Source organism: Panicum virgatum, chromosome 9K (assembly GCF_016808335.1).
Source record: "Panicum virgatum strain AP13 chromosome 9K, P.virgatum_v5, whole genome shotgun sequence".
Lineage (NCBI taxonomy): Eukaryota > Viridiplantae > Streptophyta > Magnoliopsida > Poales > Poaceae > Panicum > Panicum virgatum.
Window position 1 is genome coordinate 44,046,754 of NC_053144.1, and position 19,678 is coordinate 44,066,431.

The window sequence follows — 19,678 nt, forward strand, 5'->3', positions numbered from 1 at the left end:
TGGTGAGCGAGCTTCGCCGGAGCTGCCGACGCGTGGTGGTCGTCGTTGTCAGGCTGTCGGTCATGGCATGGGCGTCGGGAGCAGGTAACACAGGGTCAACGAAACTCAGCTTAATTTTAACCGTCTAAAACTCAAAACTTCACATTGAAACTTGAATTTTGACCAAAACAACAATTGTAGAGGAAGGAAAAATCTACAACTTTAATGTTGGGCCACACTTGACTTGAGCTTTAGATTTGGCAGAAAAAAATAAAGATTAAAGCTCAGCTGACATAAAATGCCACTAAGCGAGAAAGATTAACATTAATGACAATGTTTAATCGAGAGTTAGCGACTAAAGCATATGATTAACCCAAAACGTAACACTTGAGTGTTACAGCGGCGCGGCTCGCAGCTCGCCGGCGGAGCAGCAGGGTAGGGGGCGCCCGCGGCCCGCCTCGCGCCGACGTGGGAGGCAGGGAGGGCGAGCGCAGGCGGGGCGGGGCCATGGCGTACGCGAGCTCCAGGGGCGGCTGCGGGTCTCGCGGGCGGAGGGGCGGCCACGAGGAGAGGGGGCCATCTCGCCGCGCCGCGGCCTCAAGGAGTGGCGGCCGTCTCGCCGCGCGGTGGCTTCGAGTTGTCCCTCCGTGCCGCGCGCAATGGGGCCGGCAGGGAGGCGAGCAGGGGGCCAGGCGCACGCCACCGTGCCATTGCGTGGCCGCCCGCCAAGCCCCTACCCGGCGCTCCTCTAGGCGGAGCTCCTTCGCCGCCCCCCGGCTCCCTTGGGCAGAGCTCCATCCCTTCCCCCGGCGGCGGCCATGGCCGGACGACGGGTACGAGAGGGCCGCCGGGGAAGGACCGACGCGGGGAGGAGGAAGACCGGCGCAGCCGCTCGCCGCGGACGAGAAACAGGGGAGGAGAGATAGGGGAGTGGGTGGGGTGGGAGATAAGGTTGGGTGGGTCCCACTCATCAGTGACTGTAGAAGGGGTGGGTAGGATAGATTTGAGTAGAAAATGTAGACGACTAGGATATAGAATATGAGATATAGGGTACGACGAGCGCGGAAGAAATGAGAATCGAGGAGAGAATCTCGATGACCAGGACAAAATATTCCTTTTAAGTGATGAATTTAGAGGATGACGAGTAGGAATAGCCTTATGGCAAGGTACACGATGCCAGGTGTGAGATGCCTGCCGCCCGCCGAGCGGCCCGCCGAGCGGCCCGCCCAACCCTTCAGTTCAACCGTCCCTCCTTGGGCCACACCTGACAGCCCGCCGGGTCTGACCCTAATTTAACCCCGGCTCTTTGGTGAGGTCGGTCACACTCACACGATGTAGGTAGGCTAAATGGATTCCCATATTATATTTGTGCTGACTTAGAGAGGAGAAAAGATAAGATAAAAGAGAAACGTATTGCAAGTTTATATTCTGCTCTTAGCCGACTGCAACATTAACTCCAATAAACTTAGAGAATGAGAAAAGAAAGATGAATTGAATCAAATATTAGTGGTGCAGTCAAGATATACAGCCAGCTATTATATGGACTGGCTATTGGATTGATTTAAGATAATATGATAACAATATATAGTCAACATCTGGCTAAATTATTAGTCTTGCTCTTAGTAGTACCGTGGTCCCGCAACATCACCCTCCGGCACTCCCCGGCTGCATTGTAAGGTGCCTGTTTGGAGGGGGCTAAAATTGAGTGCTAAACTTTATTAGCACATATTAGCACTCATATTTTTTTTTACTTTATTAGCACGCATAACTTTGCTAAAGCTTTTAAGTTCTGGCTAAATTTTAGCCCATTCTATTAGCCCTTCTATTTGGATGTACTAGTACTAAAGTTTAGTACTTTTATGGGTTGTTTTGGATTCTAGGGACTAAACTTTAGTCCTCACTTTTATGGGCAATTGGTATCCTAGGGACTATACTTTAGCACTAAATAATGGCTAATTGCATGAGTCGTGGCTAATTATTGAGACGAACTCATCTTATTATTACTAATTGGAGACTTCTCACGTGAAACCACTTAGGATCCTAGGTGTACACTCTAAAAAAATAGAAAAATTCTAACGAAAATCAGAAACATCCGGCCATCAATCTGATATCTCAAATTATAATAGTCAATGTATCTGTTATCTTTTCTAATAAATTATCCACTCTGTCATTATAAAAATAGACTAAATTAGCCCCTTAACCATGTATCTAAATTACTCACCTCTACCATTATAAAAAATTTAAGCAACCCCTAATCTTCGTATAAATTACACACCTATGCCATTATAAAATATATAATGCAAATAGCCGCCTAAATTTACATATAAAATATCCATTTATATCATTATAATAAAGTATTAAAGTGCACCAATATATTATTGTAAATTGCTATTTGTATCATTATTAATATATTTTTTATATTATTGTTTACATAAAAATAATACCCATGATATGTATCATCATGTATTTATGGATGATGAAAAAGATAAGAATACCAGTTCACAAACAAATGGTTCAATTAAATATAAAATTTTAAATATATATCAAATACACATGGAGGTGTGATGCAAAATAAAATCTAATAAAACTATATAATAATAAATATGTATTTTAGAGTATGTGTTAGAATATTTAATAGATGAAAGAGGGAGGGTGTGAGATAAATAACTATAATTATTAGCTATAACTATTATTTTATATTAATTCTAATTAGTCCATGCGGGAACACGAGTTGATAGACTAGTTAAACTTAATTAGTCTATAATTAGCATATATTTATTGTAGCACAATATTGTCAAATAATTATGATCTAATTAAGTTTAATGTATTCGTCGTGATAATTAGCCTTTATTTATGCAATAGATTTTATAATTAATCTATATTTAATAGTGTAAAAAATAGCGCACTACAATGCCAAAATAGTGTCGCTGTAGCGGTCAGAATTAGCTGTCGCGGTGCTCATTAGCGCGCTATAGCGCCGCTATAACAGTAAAATAGCATTTTGACCAAGCTCTCGCTAAATTCTATAGTCTGTAATTTTAAATATTGATATTTAATACTTTTAATTGGTGTTCAAACACCCAGTGATGACTCTACGGGTGACCGGACCAAAGTGGACTCACAGTCGACCACTCGGCCCCCATCGTGGAGGGCCCCACGCCCACGATTTCCGTGCCCAACACCTTGTTCGGCTGGCAGCTCCAGCCAGCCAGCAACAGTGTTTTTCCTCTCACACCAGATCAGCTCAGCCACCTGCCAGCCAGCCAGTCAGCAGTACTTTTTCCTCACAATAAGGGTCTGTTTGGCATAGCTCCAACTCTGCCAAACCAGCTCTGGAGCTGCTGCTCCACCACAGAGCAGCTCTACCGCGGAGCTGGGCTCTTATTCTGGAGCTGCAGAAATGTGTTTGGCAAAAGTAACAACTCCAGCTCCGGAAACAGAGGTTTTGATTGGATTTCCCTTCTTTGCCCTTATTTTTTTTGTTTGCTGTCCTTTTCTCCCTTGCTGCGCCTAAAACAGAAATGTGCATGTTGCAAGGTGGAATTTTTTTTTTCAAATAACAAATTGACATGCCATACATTTGATTATGTAACAACTGTGATCATCACACTCTTTTAACACACATCAATTGTTCAAATGCTAAGAAATATTTCACTAATCCATTACAATCTAGTTCCACCCAAGAGCGAGTGCTGTGGCAATTTCATCCCGAAAAGTATCCATACAAGTGGCACTGGCTTCCAGCAGTAGATGTATCTGATGCGTCTGCTGGAACAGCAAATCGTTTGTACCTTTTCGGTATGGTAGGCATAAAATTAGGATCACGATCAAACCGAGCGAAGTCTGCATCCTCACTGTTATGCTCACGAATGAAATTATGGAGGACCATACAAGCAACCACTACCATTTTTTGCTTCCACATGGGGTAGTTCCCCATCTTGTAAAGAATTTGCCACTTCATTTTCAATAAGCCAAAAGATCTCTCAATCACATTGCGAATTGATGAATGTTTGCGATTGAATTTTTCCTTCGGGGTTCTAGGTTCCGTACCTCTATGCCACTCAGGCATATGATACCTCTCACCCTTATATGGTGCTAGATAACCGGGGCGATTAGGATACCCCGCGTCGACCACGTAATATTTACCTACAAATGATAGAAAAAATTAATAACATAGTTTCATGGTTAATGGTTGTAATTTAATTATTGACATTATTTTTACCTTTTGGAGGATGCGGAAAGAATTTCTCGTCCACACTCAATGCATTGTATAGCACACTTGTGTCATGCATAGATCCCGGTTGTCCCGTTGACACATATGTGAATCGCATATCGAAATCACAAACTGCTAAAACATTTTGGGTGGGTATCCCTATTTTCCCAATATACCTCACTTGCTCATCCGGTGGAAGTGAAACCCGAATATGTGTGCCATCAAGTGCTCCAATGCAATCTTTGAAATATGGATACGCCCGCTTATCATACCTTATCCTCCTATGGATCCTATGAAAATTTGGGTCTTTTGGCCTAATGAAATCCTTTGCCATGTCCATCAAACAGTAAAGAACATCTTCAAATTTTCTACTAATAGTTTCACCGGAGTGCTTGAATCGATTTTGACATTTTCTGTTGGACTCATTTCCCGCACAAATGAATAATAAAATGCCTAAACTCTCTATAGTTGACATGTGCAGCGATGCTTTCAACCCATACCTCTGAACCAATAGCCCATGGAGGTCGAAGAAAATTTCTGTACTCATGCGCAGTTGGCTATGGCATTCTCCAGGAGTGTTGAAAAGCTCCAACATAAACCCCATTCCACTTGTTGTAGACGTCCTTGTAGGGTTTTTAGTAAGAAACATGTCAACATATATTTGACCCAGCATAGCACCTCCTAAGATCATTTTCAAAAATTCCTCATTCTCGTCACTAGAATCATCACTAGACATCTGCAATAATTAATAAAATGAGAGGATGTCCAGCAAAAAATTATACATGACATATAATTAATGCCACATGACACAGATATATAATTTCTCCACATGACCACATGACACAAATAGATAATTTCTCCACATGACACAGATAGTTCATTTGTCCTCACGACATAAATAAATAAACGGTCCACATAAGTTGACACCAAGCTAATTTGTCCACATGACATAAGTAAATAAAAAATAACATCCATATGGCATAAATAAAATGACTACACAGATAAACCCCTGTCACTAGACTGAAGTCATCACTTCCCAAATATCATGTCATACTTCCTCTTAAGCCAATTGAACCTAGCCTCATTGGTTGGAATAGTCATGAACATTTCCCTCTGTTCTTTCTTCACAAACAGCTCACTTGCCACAAAATGCTCATCACTCCCAAGGTCAGCCCACATGCAATGACATGTTCCATGACTTGTTCAATGGTGATCCCTGCTTGCCTAGAGGACACAAAAGACTGAGCACTCTCCGATATCTTGGAAATATGTTCTTGTATAACAAGTGCAGTTGTAGACTTGGGTTTCTTGTTAGGTTTTTCAAGAATAATATGAGCCTTTCTCTTAGCATTGCCAGGTGTAGGAGAGACTTCCAAAACCTCATCACCATTGTCGGAGTCAATATTAGCACCCATATCATTTTCTTCATCATTGTCGTCCAAGCCAATATGAGGGGGGCATCTCCACTAGGGGGTATGATCGGGTTGGAAGACATAGGATTCCAATGATCTATCTCTTCATTTATGATGCTCCCAAACATTACATTCATCTCATCTTCATTTTGGAGAGGCCTATTCTTAAATTTCCTGACGCCAGGTATGTCCTAAATAATTAAACTACAGTAAGCAATTGTATTGTATTCAAATTATAGAAATAAAGAAAAATATTAGATGCTTGAGAAGTGCTCACATTTTTTGTTTTTTTCCACCACTCGGCATCCATGTTGATAGTTCCCTTATCCCAATTCCAACCGGTTCCGGTTTGTTTCCTCATCAATTTTCTCCAAGCACCTAAATCAGCCTTCAACTTGTCCCATTTGTTCTTAAGTTGAGATTTTTTCAACATAATACCGGTACACTGAAAAAACCTTTCATTCACCTCGGTATAGCCCACATTATTCAAATGAGTGTTTGGCCTATTTCCTTTTCTAACTTGTTCAGCGAACAACTTGCAAACAAGTGCGGTATGCTCATCATTCCAAGCCATTTGATCACCCTATCCATGATTCTCCATAACATTGTTGAAATTTGCTAAGACAACACATGTATGAAATTCTAGATAGAAGAAAAATATACCTCATCATCCCTTGATTTTTTGTTGCCACGTCTGCTACCACCGGATGCCGATGCCGCACCAGTTCCCGCCATGTCGCCCGGGCCGTGCTGCCCACCGGCCGCGCCCAGACCTTGCTGGCTGGCATCCACGCCCAGGCCATGAAGGCTGTCCGCGCCCAGGCCCTTGTGGCTGCCGGCCATGCCCGGGCCGTGAAGGCCGGCCGCACCCACGCCCTGCACACTGCCAGCCGCACCCACGCCCCCAACGTCGGCCGCCCCAAGGACGTCATGGCCAGCCACGCCGCCGCCTGCAGATGGAGGACGAAGGCCTACCCTAGGGTTTCTTCTGGGTTGATTGGAGGAGGAAAACAGAGGAGGCGGTGGAGGAGGAACCGAGTTCGACATCCCGGCAGATCTCCTGTCACCCGGACGCCGTGATGATCGGCGGCGCCGGCGCCCAGGGAGGGAGATCGGAAGAGGAGGCGGAAGAGGAGGTGTCGCGGGAAGAGGAGGCGCCGCGGCTGGGAGACGACGGAAAAAAGAAGAAGGCGAAGGGGTATGTGTAACGGATGGCAAAGATGGGTAATTTCCACCAACTCCACAAAATTAGAGTTTGTAGAGCACCCCTTGAGGTGCTCCCTGAAATTGGTGGAGTTGGGAGCTAGATTCATATTTTTTTACGGATCTGGAGTTCGTGGAGCTGAGGCGTTTGGCTAGAAAAATTTGGAGTGGAGCTGTTTTTTAGGATCTGGAGCTGCTTGGAGCTGTACCAAACACGCCCTAAACCAGCCACCAGCCCAGCCACCAGCCTGCCGAACGAGGCGCAACTCTCTCAGCTCCTCCCGTGACATCTGCCCCTCCCATTCCTTTTCATCTTCCTTTCTCCTTCCTTTCTCCTTCTTTGTTTTCCGGTCTGGATCTAGCGGCCGACGATTGGGAGGCGCAGCTCGCCGGCTCGTACGCGGAGGATGTGGGCGGCGGCGGCGGTGAGGGCGCTCGTGGAGGATGGCGGGGCGGTGGCAAGGAGGCGCGGCACAGCTGGCTGTCGGCGGGCTGCCTGGAGAGACACGGCGGGGCCGAGCTCTGGCTGGGGGTCGGGGACTCCGCGAGCTCCGCCCCCCAGGGGCGAGTGGCGCGGCGGGGCCACCGCGGGCTGGGGGCGGAGGCGGCGGCGAGCTCCCGATAGCTTTTTTTTTCTTTTTCTTTTTTGATTTTTGGATGCAAATTTTTTTTACAAAACTTTTTCCCAAACTATTCTGAATGGATGCAAAACTTTTTACAAAATTTTTTGGGCAAAAGTTTTTCACCAAAATTTTCCAACTATTCTGAAAATTTATGGTTTAAACTTTTTGTCATCAAATTTTTTACCTTTTCTCCTCTCAAAATGTTTTTTCCTTAAAATTTTTCTTTAAATTTTTTTTATCACAAAACAACAAAATATTACTAAAAAAGAGAAAAAAAATGATTGGTCGGAAATCGACTACGGAACCCTCGAGTCGCCCGTAAATTAGAAACCCCCGTTCAAGCATCCAATGTCATTGGCATCCAAATGGAACTAAATCCATCCAGTCCAACGTTGGCCGTTGGGCCTGCTGGCCTAGCGATCGCGCGCTTCGTGCACCAGGTCGAGCTCGGAGCCCAGAGCCCCACCGCACCTTCGCAACCGTCACCCAACCAGGGTTCACCTTACCGACGGTAAAGTGATTTTCGCCAACTAGCGGTATCGGTAAACCGGCGGTAAATCGCCGAAAACCGCTAGAAACCGCTCGAAATGACAATTCAAATTAAAAAACCGGTAACCGTTGTTTACCGACCGGTAATCGATGTTTACCGACCGGTAACCGTCGTTTTTAACCGGTAAACACCGTATGACTTTGGAAAATTAAAAATTTTGGCAGCATTTCACCGTAATTTTGTAAATATCATTACTGATGGTATATATCAAACAATTATATAACATTTACACATACATAGAATAGAAGTTCATATCCATAAAAATAGAAATTCACATTCATAGTCCATATAGATCATCACAACAATAGTCCATGCAAATCATCACAACCATAGTCCTCACAAACCATCATCGTCAATATATATAATACATAGTAGTGGTTTCCGGTCCAAATGAACAAATGAAAATATATGTACATATTTGAAATATGAACACACATATATACATATAGCTAAAATGAACAAATTAACATCCAACTACCATGAACAAATGGATCCATATAGCTAATATGAACACATGTTTTTGAATATAGATACACAACAAACATCTAAAAATCAATGTAAATTCAAGAAATACTCACAATGCAATGGTTTCCGGTCCAAACGCGCCGATTTCCGCTCGGAAAACGCCGAATACCGCTCGGGATTAGAGGATACCGCTCGGGATTACCGGTCCGAAAGTTTTTTTATTTTTTTGAGTGCCCAAACAGTCAAATATTTGAACATGTTCTATATTAGAATGATGTATGTCATCTCTACTTTCTTACCATATTTTTTCCTTTTTTATTTCAAATATTTTTGAAAATTTTAAATTCGGGCGAAATTTTTCGAAATTTACCGCCGGTATGGGTTGCCGCCTAGTAGCGGTATCGGTAAAAATCGGCGGTAACCGGCGGTTACCGATCGGTAAGGAAAACACTGCACCCAACACGCCCACAAAGTGCTGGGATCTCATGTTGGAAGGCAATGAAGCGCTTCCTCATTCAGCCATTCAGGCAGGGCAGGACAACAGAACACTAGGCAAAATCAGAGCCATTAATTCGTCCAAGAGAAAAAAAAAAGATCAGAGCCATGAGCTGTGAAATCTCGCTGTGAATTTGGAGCATGCAGATCAGAGGTTGTAAAACAATTGCGCAGGCCCGCTAGTTCAGTAAACCAGCTATTTTGTAACTTTGCTTGTTCAGCTGTACGTAACCGCTGCCGAGATCAGATTTCAATCATTTCATGTACAGGAAATGAAAGGAGCAATAGGGTCTGGCTGATATACATACTCATCACCTTTCCTGCAAAAAAAAAACAAATAAATAACAAATAAAAAATCTTCACCTTAACTGTTAACACACTCATCATTATACCTGCTTCTGGAAATCTGCATTGTCATGGCCTTTTTTTTTTGAACCGGAGTCATGGCCTTTGTCGACACAACGTTTGTCCACTCATTTGCTGAAATCGTATCAAGGAATGCCGAGTGCATGAACTTCTACTAGAGCTTCAGCGCATTTTCATTCGGTTCATGACTAAAAGCCTAGTCCAGAATAGCATTGTGCAATGTTTTGATGTATAAGGAGAAAGCAGCTGCAGAGTAAACCAGCAACATCTGCTCCTGTTATCACCCGGCTGAGATGAAGATGGTAATTACAACCTCTCCATAATATATGGTGCCTTCAGCATCGTAAGTTCTGAAACTGTAAGAACGCAATGGTCTGCTTCGTTTCAGGAGAATACATCGAATCAGTTTGACGAGTTAGCTACCTGAATGACAAAGTTGTTAGAAGCCATGCTCTCATATATATGCATTATGCAAGTATGGTGCATCGGCATGACGGCATCTGGCTGCCTTAACCAAGCAGCTAAGAAATTCGTAATGGCCAAATTAAAAAAAAACTGAGTCAGTTCAAGAGTATGGATGATGCAGTTGTTACAGCAGTTCAATAATCTAGCACACTTCACTGAATAACAGAAAAGAAGAAGACGGTCACACTTATCGGCTGACAAATTAAACAACTGAATTTTCCTGAAATAAGGATCAGAGATTACTGGCACATCGGAATGTTCTTGACTGATGTCATGATCATGATGTGAGATGAATTAGGTCCCACGGGGCACAAAGAACTATGGCACAGAGCATGCAAGACTGCAAATCACAGTTTCAATTGCCATGGCCTTCAAAGTATTGCATCAACTATGGCACACAGTATTGCATCAACTTTTTCACTGATCTCAAACAGCGAATTTGAACATGGAGAACACCTTTGCTAGTCAGTAACGTATCCATCTTGCCGTCCAGTGTTCAGAAAGAGGAAGCTCGGTACTGATGTGAACTGAATAATCAGCTGGTTCAATTACTTGTATCAGCGGCAAGAATTTTGCTGTCTTGGTGGCTGGTGAACGAGTAATCGCCAGCAGTTGGCATCTTTCCTTTCCTTTCTCCTCGGGCTGCTAAGTCACGGTGAATGTGTGATAGACTGATAGCTACAAGAAATTTCCTGAAAACAGCAGACTCGTAACATAGAAATATCTTACGATTACTAATTGGAGGTTTATTCTGGAGCATTCACATTAATCCTCACGACTTATAAGAAGCGCTAGAAAAAAAAAGATAAATCCTAGAAAGATAAACCCAGAAATTTTCGATCCTTCTTCGATCTCTAATCTTAATCAAGTCATCATATTCCAACGCCAACATCGTTAATCAGCATACCAAATTGTAGAGTACAATGATCCGCACTTGATGCATAGCAAACTGCAAACAAGTGACTGTTTAAGCTGGCAAGACTCTTACCTCCTCAAGCTATTCTACTTGCTCCACTGAACTTCATGCTGTCACTTGCCAAATGAGCAGAGATCTTCCAGGAAATAAAATAGAAAGGATTTGACTGTTGCCTTTGTACACCAGGAAAATTCTGATAGACAACCTGACACCCTGCAGCAATAACCTGCTTGGGTGCAAGTCCATGCGTGCACAACTGGATCCTACCAGGATGGTTGTGGTTTCCTGTTTGCTCGATGCAGATTTACTGCTTTACGTTCAAATAGGATGTCCGAAGGATCATCATTTTCATCTACCGTATATCGGAAAGCCGTCCGATCTACTGCATGTTCTACATCTGACGGTCCCGATTTAGCAGGCCATCGCAAAGCGCAAACGTCTGGGTAACCTGAAATAAAACTGTTCACTGAAGCCAACGATCATCAGACCTGACCGTTTTCTCGAACAGCAGCTCCTGGTGTTGGTAGGGCACCTCCAACAGGTAAACATTCTCCACTAGTATTTTTTGGGGGTTGGATTGGAACAACTTCTCCCACGCTTCATGCAGCCATTGAGGTACAGGCGGGAAGAACTAGATGGCTAGATACTTCTACAAAAAAAAAAGAAGATGACTGACCACCTCAAGCAATTGCCGCATATTCTGCTGTTTATGCGGCATCACCTGTTCCATTAAACATGGTATAAATCCGAGACGTCGACATCCACTGAACCTTTTTTTATATAATTGAAAAGACATCTTCCGAACCTTTTACGTGAGACCCGCATCATTGTTTAGATGCACCGTGTAAAGTTTTTAAAAGAAATCTTTTCATATTTGAAGTACTAAATATAGATTAATCACAAAACTAATTACAGAACTCATCTGTAAATTACGAGACGAATTTTTTTAGATTAATCAATCTGTTATTAGCACATATTTACCGTAGTAGTGCTTAATTATGGCCTAATTAGACTCATTAGATTCGTCTTGTAATTTAAAAGCATGTTATGCAATTAGTTTTTTTATTTCGTCTAGATTTTATACTCATACATGTGCCGCACACATTCGATGTGATAGTTTTGAAATTTTGAATTTTGCAACTAAACCATGTCGGAGTCAAATTCCGAACGAAGTCATATGTCACCGTGACGTATTGTCACTGACACGTGGCCCCGGCATCTCTAAACGACGCAACCGTCGATTTTTTTTTGAGACAGAACCGAGAGCTTCATTACTCAGCAATAGCAGGGTTACAATCAGATTCGATCACACTCGCCAAACATTGCGGAAAGGAGTGTAACCAAACCTCAACCGGGTTGGATAATGAGGCCAAGCCAGCACATACATGGGCTGCCGCATTGCCTTCCGGAAAAACAAAAGAAAGTTTGAAGCACACAAAACTCCTGCTAAGCTCTCGGATCTCCTGCCAGAGACTGGACACAATACTCAAATCGCCTCTGTCGGATTGCAGCAAAATCACCAAAGTAAGATTGTCCACCTCCAAGTGAACCTTCTCAAAACCATGCGTCCCTGCCAAAACAAGGCCATCTCTTGCCGCCATTGCCTCTGCAGTCAAGGCGTCAGGAACATGCCTGTAGCTCTTGGCCATCGCTGCTAGCAGCCTGCCTCCTTCATCCCTAATGACCATGCCTCCGGACCCCAGCGTGGACATCTCCTGAAATGAAGCATCTGTATTCACCTTGCACCATCCTGCATCTGGTTTCTGCCAGTGGCATCTCCCCCTTGCCGGCGATTGGTCGGCGAAACTCGAGCCGTCAGGAATGCCCGCTGGATGATTGATCCCCGCGGCCAGCTTCGTATTTGAATTTGCAACGGCCAACGGCACAGAGAGGCGAGGCTCGCCCCGAAACCTGGCGTCCCCGTCTGGAAGCCGGCCGAGCCGGCCGTGGGTGCCGAGAGGAGGAAGAACAATTCGGGAATGATTCCCCCAGGTCCGGCAGCAACCGGCGCTCGCGCATCCTAACTGGCTCGGTGGCTCCAGTCCCCGTCGCCCCTGCCACCCCCGCAGCGGAGCACATCGCCCCGTCGCGGCTGCTCTCGCGTTGGTCGCCCCGTCAGTGTCCTCGCCTTTGTCGCCGCGCATTGGGCTCTTCACCTCCAAATTCGCGCCGCGCCACGCGGATGCCGCACCACACGCCGCCGCGTCCACCACTTCCGGCCGGCTAGCTCCGGTCTCCGTGATCACTCGCCTCGCCAGTCGCCATGGCGGTCAACGCGCCGTCGCCCTCGCCCGCGCCGTCGCCGTCGCCGGGTGCCACGCTCTCCGCCGTGATCGCCGAGGACCGGCGGCGGGAGGCGGCCCGCCGCCGCCCGGGGGCGCTCGGGCAGGGCGGCCTCCTGCCGCTCCTCGTCCCGGCGTGCGGCCGCCCGGCCGGGCAGGCCGGCGGCAGGACGCCGCACTCGCAGCTCATGCTCCGCCTCCACCGCTGGGGCTCCTCGTTCCTGCCCAAGGGCGGCTCCGCCGTCTCGCGCGAGCTCGAGGCCGCCCGCCGCGCGCCGAGCCCGCCGCCGGTCGCAACGGCGGCCGCCGCGGGCCAGGTGGTGCCGCCGCGCCACGAGGACGAGGAGCCCGCCGCGAGCGCGAGTGTCCCCGAGAGGAGGCCTTTGAGGGAGAGAGAGGAGCCCGCGGCCCGCGCGCCGGGGGCGGGATCGAAAGCCATTGCCGCCGGAGCGGAAACGTCCGCCGGCGGCGAGAGCGCCGGGAGCGCCGAGCGCGCCACGTCGATCGCTCCCGTCAAAAGAGAAGGCACCTGGCTCAAGGTTTCGCCCAACACCTCGGTGAGATCCCTGTCGCTGCAGACGGACACCAGCGACGAGTCCCCTCAGTCCCAATCCGACTCTCCAGCGTTGGCGGCCGACACGTTCGTGTGGGCGAACAAGTACCGGCCCAGTGTCCTCAACGACTTCATCTGCAACAAGGCCGTCGCCGCCGAGCTCTACCAGTTGGTGATCACCATTGCAAACGTTCCTTCTCGTAGCATTCTGGCTTTGGAGTCAAGCAACCATTCACTAGTACGATTTTAGTGGAGGATGTTACAACTTACTGGATCACTATGTCAATCTGAGCTAGCTTGCAATTTACCATGAAGGGTGAACGGGCCTCTCAAACAACAATGGAGTAATTTTTTTAAGAAAAAAAACATTTGGAGTAACTTTAAAAAAATAACATTTGGAGTCAATTGTTTTTGTCTAGGTTCCCACATGAATACTTAGTCTTCTACTCATTTTTGGCATGTAGGCTGTTGCACACCAATGCAAACATTTCATATTTGAAGGGCCGACAGGAGCTGGCAAGAGAAGCATGGTGCTGGCACTTATAAGGGATGGTTTTGGTTCTCATGATCTCAAGGTCATTATTACAAAACTTTGCTTAATATAAGTTAGCAGTCTTCATTCTAAAAAACAACTGCCATCTCACACATTGTTATGTTTTGTTCATCCTGCCATCTCACAGATAGAGGAACAGACAAAGAGATTTGAGCTGAAGGTACTATGCAAGAACACGTTTTTCCATCAATTAATTTCCTTGTGGCTTGCAGAATTCTTCACTGAAGTGATTAAGTTCCCGTTTTCTTATTAAAATGACAAAGCTGTTTCAATGTTGAAAAATCATTGAATGCAATCTATTCTAGAATCATGTTTTCCTACTGATCTATTGACCAATTTGATACCGTAGGGGGAAATTAGAAAGCACATCGATGTCAGAGTGAAGATTTCAGGACATCATGTGGAGGTAAACTTGGCCGATTTACATGGGTATGAGAAGTATGTCATAACTACTTTGTTGAATGAATCCATCCCATCAACAAACTCGGTCTGTGACCATACTAACTGCAGAGGTAACTTGCAATCCTTTATTAATAGAAGTTGGAATTTCAAACAACTACATGCTCAGCGTTGATTTGGCAGCAATTTTGCATGTTGTGTTGAAGCATCGGTGGTTTACATATGTGCAGTGGTGGTTATTCATGACGCTGATAAGCTCTCGTCCGATCTTCAGCATTATATTGGTTGGTTTTTGGGGAGGTATGCAGGGTGTAACAAGGTCATTTTCTGCTGCTCTGATGCTTCTAACCTTGAAGCTTTCAAACATCTCTGCAAGGTCGTGACTCTTCAGCCACCTTCATTTGACGAGGTACGTTGCTAAACAACTTGTCGGCCATCAGTGTTATGTGTATGGTGTTTTTCACTTGCTGCACTGGACAGCCTGCTGAAAGATGATTTGCTCTTAGATAATAAAGGTTCTAGAGTACATTGCAACGCAAGAGAGCATTGATTTGCCTCGTGATCTTGCTAGGAGAATAACAGTCAGCGCAAGCAATAATCTCCAACAGGCAATACGCTCTTTTGAAGCTACTTCCAAGGCAAAGTAAGTAACTTAACAACATCTTTTCTTTTCCATTTACACAAAAGAATCTAACATTTCATATTGGGAATAAGTCCAATATACACCCTCAAACTATCACAAAAGCTCAATTTTCAACCTTCAACTACAAAATCGGATAACGGAGACCATCCAACTATATAAACCAGGCAAATTTGGCACTTTGGATGGTTTTTCATTTTGTGAAACTTAAAAATATTCAAGTTTAAACTAAAAAATTCATAAGTAATTCATTTTAAATAAAAAGAGAAATAGGTGCCGGCATTTGTTAAAAATGTAATCAATGTATTGTCACTCTACTTGTCAGTTATTCGGATACAATTTTTCATGTTCCTAATATTTATTTGCTTCTAGTTATGCCTATTATTTTTAAATAAATAAGATTCAAATAGAGTAACAATAGATAGTTTACATTTTTTGAAAATTCTTTGTACTAGTTTCATATTTTTCTGGTTAAAATGAATTAGTTTTGTTTTTTAAAATCTAAATAAAATTTTTATTTTTCTAAAAAAATAAAAATAGCTTTAAAACCACCCGAAGGGCCAAATTTGCCCATTTTCGACAGTTGTATTATCTATGTTATCCGGTTTTGTAGTTGAAGGCAGAAAATCGGACTTTTGTAATAGTTTGAGAGTTTGAAATGGACTTTCGTATTTGTATAATAGGAATTGTCGTAATATTGGATCACATACTTTTTTTATGAAATATAATCTACAGACTCTGTGCCAACTAGGATTGCACAATAGCGATTAAACTCCCAACATCTAAATACGTCTGGTGATGTCAATATGTGATAAAAAACGAAAGCACACTACAGTTACAATGTAATTTAACTCTCCGTTATTATCTCTTAACATTGCAAGTGATATGACACTATTTTGAATGGAAGTTATTAATCCTTCATCCACCAAGTTGGATGTATACTTTGCCCCCTTTGAGATATGATTCCTTTGTGCAACTTCATATTGCTGAAAAGAAGTGGCTATTGGTGGAACTGCATAAATCAATAACCCCGCTTACAAACTAAATGCAGCTACCCATTTGTAGACGACCAAGTTATTTTGACAGGATGGGAAGAGGAAATCTCTAATGTGGCCAGAAATATCATGGAAGAACCAAATTCAAAGCAGTAAGCTATCCCTTGCGTCCTGATGTTTCATGGCTTGGCAAAAGTGATTTTTTTTTGAACGTCTGGCAATAAATATTTCCTTTCCCCGTGTGTGCAGACTATTTGTTATCCGGGGAAAGATCAGAAAATTGATTGAACATAGTGTGTCACCTCATTTCATTTTCTCGGTAAGCTCTGCTTCGCTAATGTCTCCGTGATTTTTATGTTCAAGTCAGAGCCTGGTTTTGCCAGATTTTATAACTGCTCACTCTCTATTTTCGTTAACCTTTTCCTTGATATGTAGCACTTGGTCGCTGAATTGAAAAGGGACAAGGATGAAGAGTTTCAGCATAGTATTGATGAACTGGCCTTGGACGTGAAACATGCAAGATTGGTGGCATCTCCTGTGATTGTTAGTTTTTTTTATTTGTCAGCTACAAGCCTACAATTAGTGTACCATGTGTAGTGTAAACTGACATCCATTTGCTTTGTTTGGTCCCCTCTGGATAGTGTAAACAATGCAAGCTTATAAAAGACCAGTGCAAAGGATGCAAATCTCCAGAGGCAGATTTGAAAATGAGAAACATGAACATAGAAGGTTTTACCGAGAATGTTCATGACCATGGTGAAAGCATCCAATGCTTTATAAAGATTGAAGGTACTAGCAGCAGTTTTTTTTTTCAATTTACTTCTGAAGTATTGTCCAGTGAGGCACTAACTTGACCCTGCAATAATCCTAGCAGAATTCACTGTGAGGTTCCTGAGCTTCTACAGATCCTTCTTAATAGCAAAGAAGTCGAATAGTGGTGGTGCTCAATGAAGAATGCCTCATTGCTTTGATCGCCAAAGCCACTCGTGGAAGGTCTGTCGTACTGCTGGTACCTAAATAAGGTGCGACTCGTCTTTGGATAATCAAAGCACTTCAAGAATGATATCGTGGTCTTATGTCTACAACTCTACATCCTGTAAAATTGACCTGTATATGATCTCGTCTGTTTGCATTTATAATACATACATTTCCACATATATTGCTACCATTATATGATAATATCCGAAAATACCCTGTGCCCATATGGGCAGGCGTTTTCCCTTCTATAAATATAGCATGAAGAGTGTTTTCCCGTTCTAGCTAGGCAAATTCTTCTGTATATTTCGAACACATGGTTAGGCATTCTCCCTAGCAGTTTAAATTCTCTGCCGATGCCGGACAGTCTCAGATTTTGCTGCTGAGTCTTGTGTGAGGCAAAATTTGTTTGGAGCCACGAATGCATCTATACATTCTAGTGAAGTTTAAAATTAGTGCTGTCCTAACTTTAGAATAGCCTTGTTTATGCATGGCTGTTAACCATTGGAGCCCCTGGTTCATCTATGTCCTGTCCATTGCTGAAGTTCAAAACGCTGCAGTCAGTAATGAACAATCTACAGTTCCGACTTTCTGATCACAGTGCTAATGAACAACATCTACATGTGCATGAGTGTTATGCATTATCATACCTGCATATATCTGTAACAGTGTGTATGTACACGTGGTACAGTTCGTTCATTCCTTCAGCATATACAGAAAATTCACACAAAAAAAAATCATATTTCCAGTATCACCATGGATACAGATCCTGGCAGCTATCTATCCTCAAACCAAACACACCCCAAAAAAAAAAAGCCTAAGGAATCTAGACAAGTCGCCGGTGGCCTGGCACTTGGAGTCTGGCCGCCATGTATGTCACCGGTCAGGTCGCGATCGCACGCCACCACTCGCCGGGTTTGATGTCGTCCGGTCGGTTTCGGCCACCGCCGTGCTGGCTCGCTGACCGTCGACCACGATCGCGATGCGGCCGCCGTCGCCGTCGCCGCCGCCGCCGCCTGGCCGGGGCGGGGGCGCATCGAGTTCGGAGCGGCAGACGGGGCACGTGGTGTGCGCACCGAGCCAGGAGTCGATGCACGCCGTGTGGAACGCGTGGCGGCAGACGGTTAGCAGGCGGACGGCGTCGCCCGCGGCGAACTCGGACAGGCAGACAGCGCACTCGGCGTGCGCCGCCGGCGTGGGCGACCGCGGCGTCGCCTCGATCCACCGGACCGTGGGGAACGTGGCGAGGACCGCGGGGTCCAGCCCGGCCGGCTTGGGCGGCGCGTCCGGCGTGGCGCCGGCGCCGGACGCGGCGTCCGCACCGGCGCGGAGGCGGCGCCGGCGGCGGAGCCAGAGGGAGAAGAAGTGGAGGAGGTCGCGCAGGAGGAAGATGGAGAGGAAGCAGAGGAGGAGCACGAAGAGGACGAACACCGGCAGCAGCATCGGGAACGACTCCCGCGGCGCCGGCGGCCGCGCGGCGGCGCCCGGCCGTGAGGCGGACTCGGCGGCGGCGGCGGCGCGGTGGGCGCGAGGGTCGTCGCCGTGGATGGCATTGGCGACGAGGCGGCGGCGCGCGGCCGGGGCCACGACCGCGTCCATGTGCGCATGGGGAGGGGCGATCCGGCTAGGCTTTTAGGCAGGCGCGCGCGTGTGTGGCTCATGGCGCTCGCTGGCGGGCGGGCGGGCGTTTGGTTGGGCGTCGTCGGTGTCCAGGGCCAGGGAGGGTGAAGCCGTGAGCTTTACGACGCGGCGAAGGCGACGCCGGGACGGCACGACACCGACATGCACCACGCGCGCATGGGCGCGGCCCCCCGCCGGCCGGTGGCGACGCGACGCGACGTGGGTGGCGGCCGGCAAGGGCGCAGGGCGTCTGGTGGGTTATATTAGAGCTGCGCTTTCATCTTCCTTTTTGCGCCTGGTGTTGGTCGCTGACAGCCGCCGCGTCCACATCTGAGAACGACGAGTAGCGAGCTCAAACAGAGCATGGTTGGCGCCATGCCCTTTTTTCTCTCTGTGGCAACGTCGGAGATGTATCCAGAATTCCAGACACCCGAGCACGAGCATTTCCAATGTTACGGGCGCCGGTGATGGTCACCGACACGACACCTTCTTTCAGCTGCGCTGTTCCATCTTCCATCTGAGGTCACGGCGGTAGGAAGGAGCTCATGCTCAGATTTGCCCCAAAATATTTTTACTAGCATTCAGAAATTCACGGCCCAAGAAAAAATGGCCCAAACATCCACCGGTCACCCATCTCATCCCAGGACTCGAGGAGGAGAAAACACCGCGTCCGCAACTCCGCATCCGCACCCCGTCCCCTCGACCCCGACGCCGGCAGTCCGCCGGTGGCAGGCGCGCCAGGCTCGCGTAGTCGCTGCCTCCAGCGCCCACGGCCAGCCGCGGCCGTCCACTGCGCACCGGCGCCGCCCTGGCCGGCTGGCCCGGCCGCCCTGGACTGCTCCTGCTCCCCGTCCCCGGTGACTTGGTGAGTGACTGAGACACTGATTCACTTGATTGCTTCCCTGACTTCTGTTCCCAAATCCCAATTCCCAGAAGCTAGATCCACTTAGGGTTTCAGGCTATTCGCACTGGGA

General features: G+C 46.1%; 3 protein-coding genes across 3 annotated transcripts; 1 reads left to right on the forward strand and 2 right to left on the reverse strand.

Moving 5' to 3' along the window:
- Nucleotides 1-5,360: 5,360 nt before the first annotated feature.
- Nucleotides 5,361-6,447, reverse strand: LOC120648025. The gene is made up of 3 exons (XM_039924807.1): nucleotides 6,268-6,447; nucleotides 5,882-6,187; nucleotides 5,361-5,795 (listed from the first exon to the last, which is right to left on the reverse strand). Exons 1-3 carry the CDS (start codon nucleotides 6,445-6,447, stop codon nucleotides 5,361-5,363), a joined length of 921 nt encoding a protein of 306 aa, XP_039780741.1.
- A 6,503-nt stretch (nucleotides 6,448-12,950) lies between these two features.
- LOC120648026 (replication factor C subunit 5-like) lies at nucleotides 12,951-17,333 on the forward strand. The gene is made up of 11 exons (XM_039924808.1): nucleotides 12,951-13,694; nucleotides 13,987-14,097; nucleotides 14,203-14,235; nucleotides 14,425-14,587; nucleotides 14,705-14,883; nucleotides 14,981-15,117; nucleotides 16,166-16,261; nucleotides 16,359-16,428; nucleotides 16,545-16,652; nucleotides 16,751-16,898; nucleotides 16,981-17,333. The coding sequence occupies exons 1-11, from the start codon at nucleotides 12,951-12,953 to the stop codon at nucleotides 17,058-17,060; spliced, it is 1,869 nt and encodes a 622-aa protein (XP_039780742.1). The 3' UTR covers nucleotides 17,061-17,333.
- A 373-nt stretch (nucleotides 17,334-17,706) lies between these two features.
- LOC120648723 (RING-H2 finger protein ATL80-like) lies at nucleotides 17,707-18,865 on the reverse strand. Its single transcript, XM_039925407.1, has one exon. The coding sequence runs from the start codon at nucleotides 18,681-18,683 to the stop codon at nucleotides 17,961-17,963; it is 723 nt and encodes a 240-aa protein (XP_039781341.1). The 5' UTR covers nucleotides 18,684-18,865; the 3' UTR covers nucleotides 17,707-17,960.
- Nucleotides 18,866-19,678: the final 813 nt, after the last annotated feature.

Coding starts and splice junctions, on each gene's coding strand:
- LOC120648025 (XM_039924807.1), bottom strand. CDS start 6,447: ATGGCCGGCAGCCACAAGGGCCTGGGCGCGGACAGCCTTCATGGCCTG. Junction 6,188..6,267: donor AAAAATCAAGGGATGATGAG/GTATATTTTTCT, acceptor AATCATGGATAG/GGTGATCAAATGGCTTGGAA. Junction 5,796..5,881: donor GGTGGAAAAAAACAAAAAAT/GTGAGCACTTCT, acceptor TTAATTATTTAG/GACATACCTGGCGTCAGGAA.
- LOC120648026 (XM_039924808.1), top strand. CDS start 12,951: ATGGCGGTCAACGCGCCGTCGCCCTCGCCCGCGCCGTCGCCGTCGCCG. Junction 14,236..14,424: donor CAAAGAGATTTGAGCTGAAG/GTACTATGCAAG, acceptor TTGATACCGTAG/GGGGAAATTAGAAAGCACAT. Junction 16,262..16,358: donor GAAGAACCAAATTCAAAGCA/GTAAGCTATCCC, acceptor CCGTGTGTGCAG/ACTATTTGTTATCCGGGGAA.
- LOC120648723 (XM_039925407.1), bottom strand. CDS start 18,683: ATGGACGCGGTCGTGGCCCCGGCCGCGCGCCGCCGCCTCGTCGCCAAT.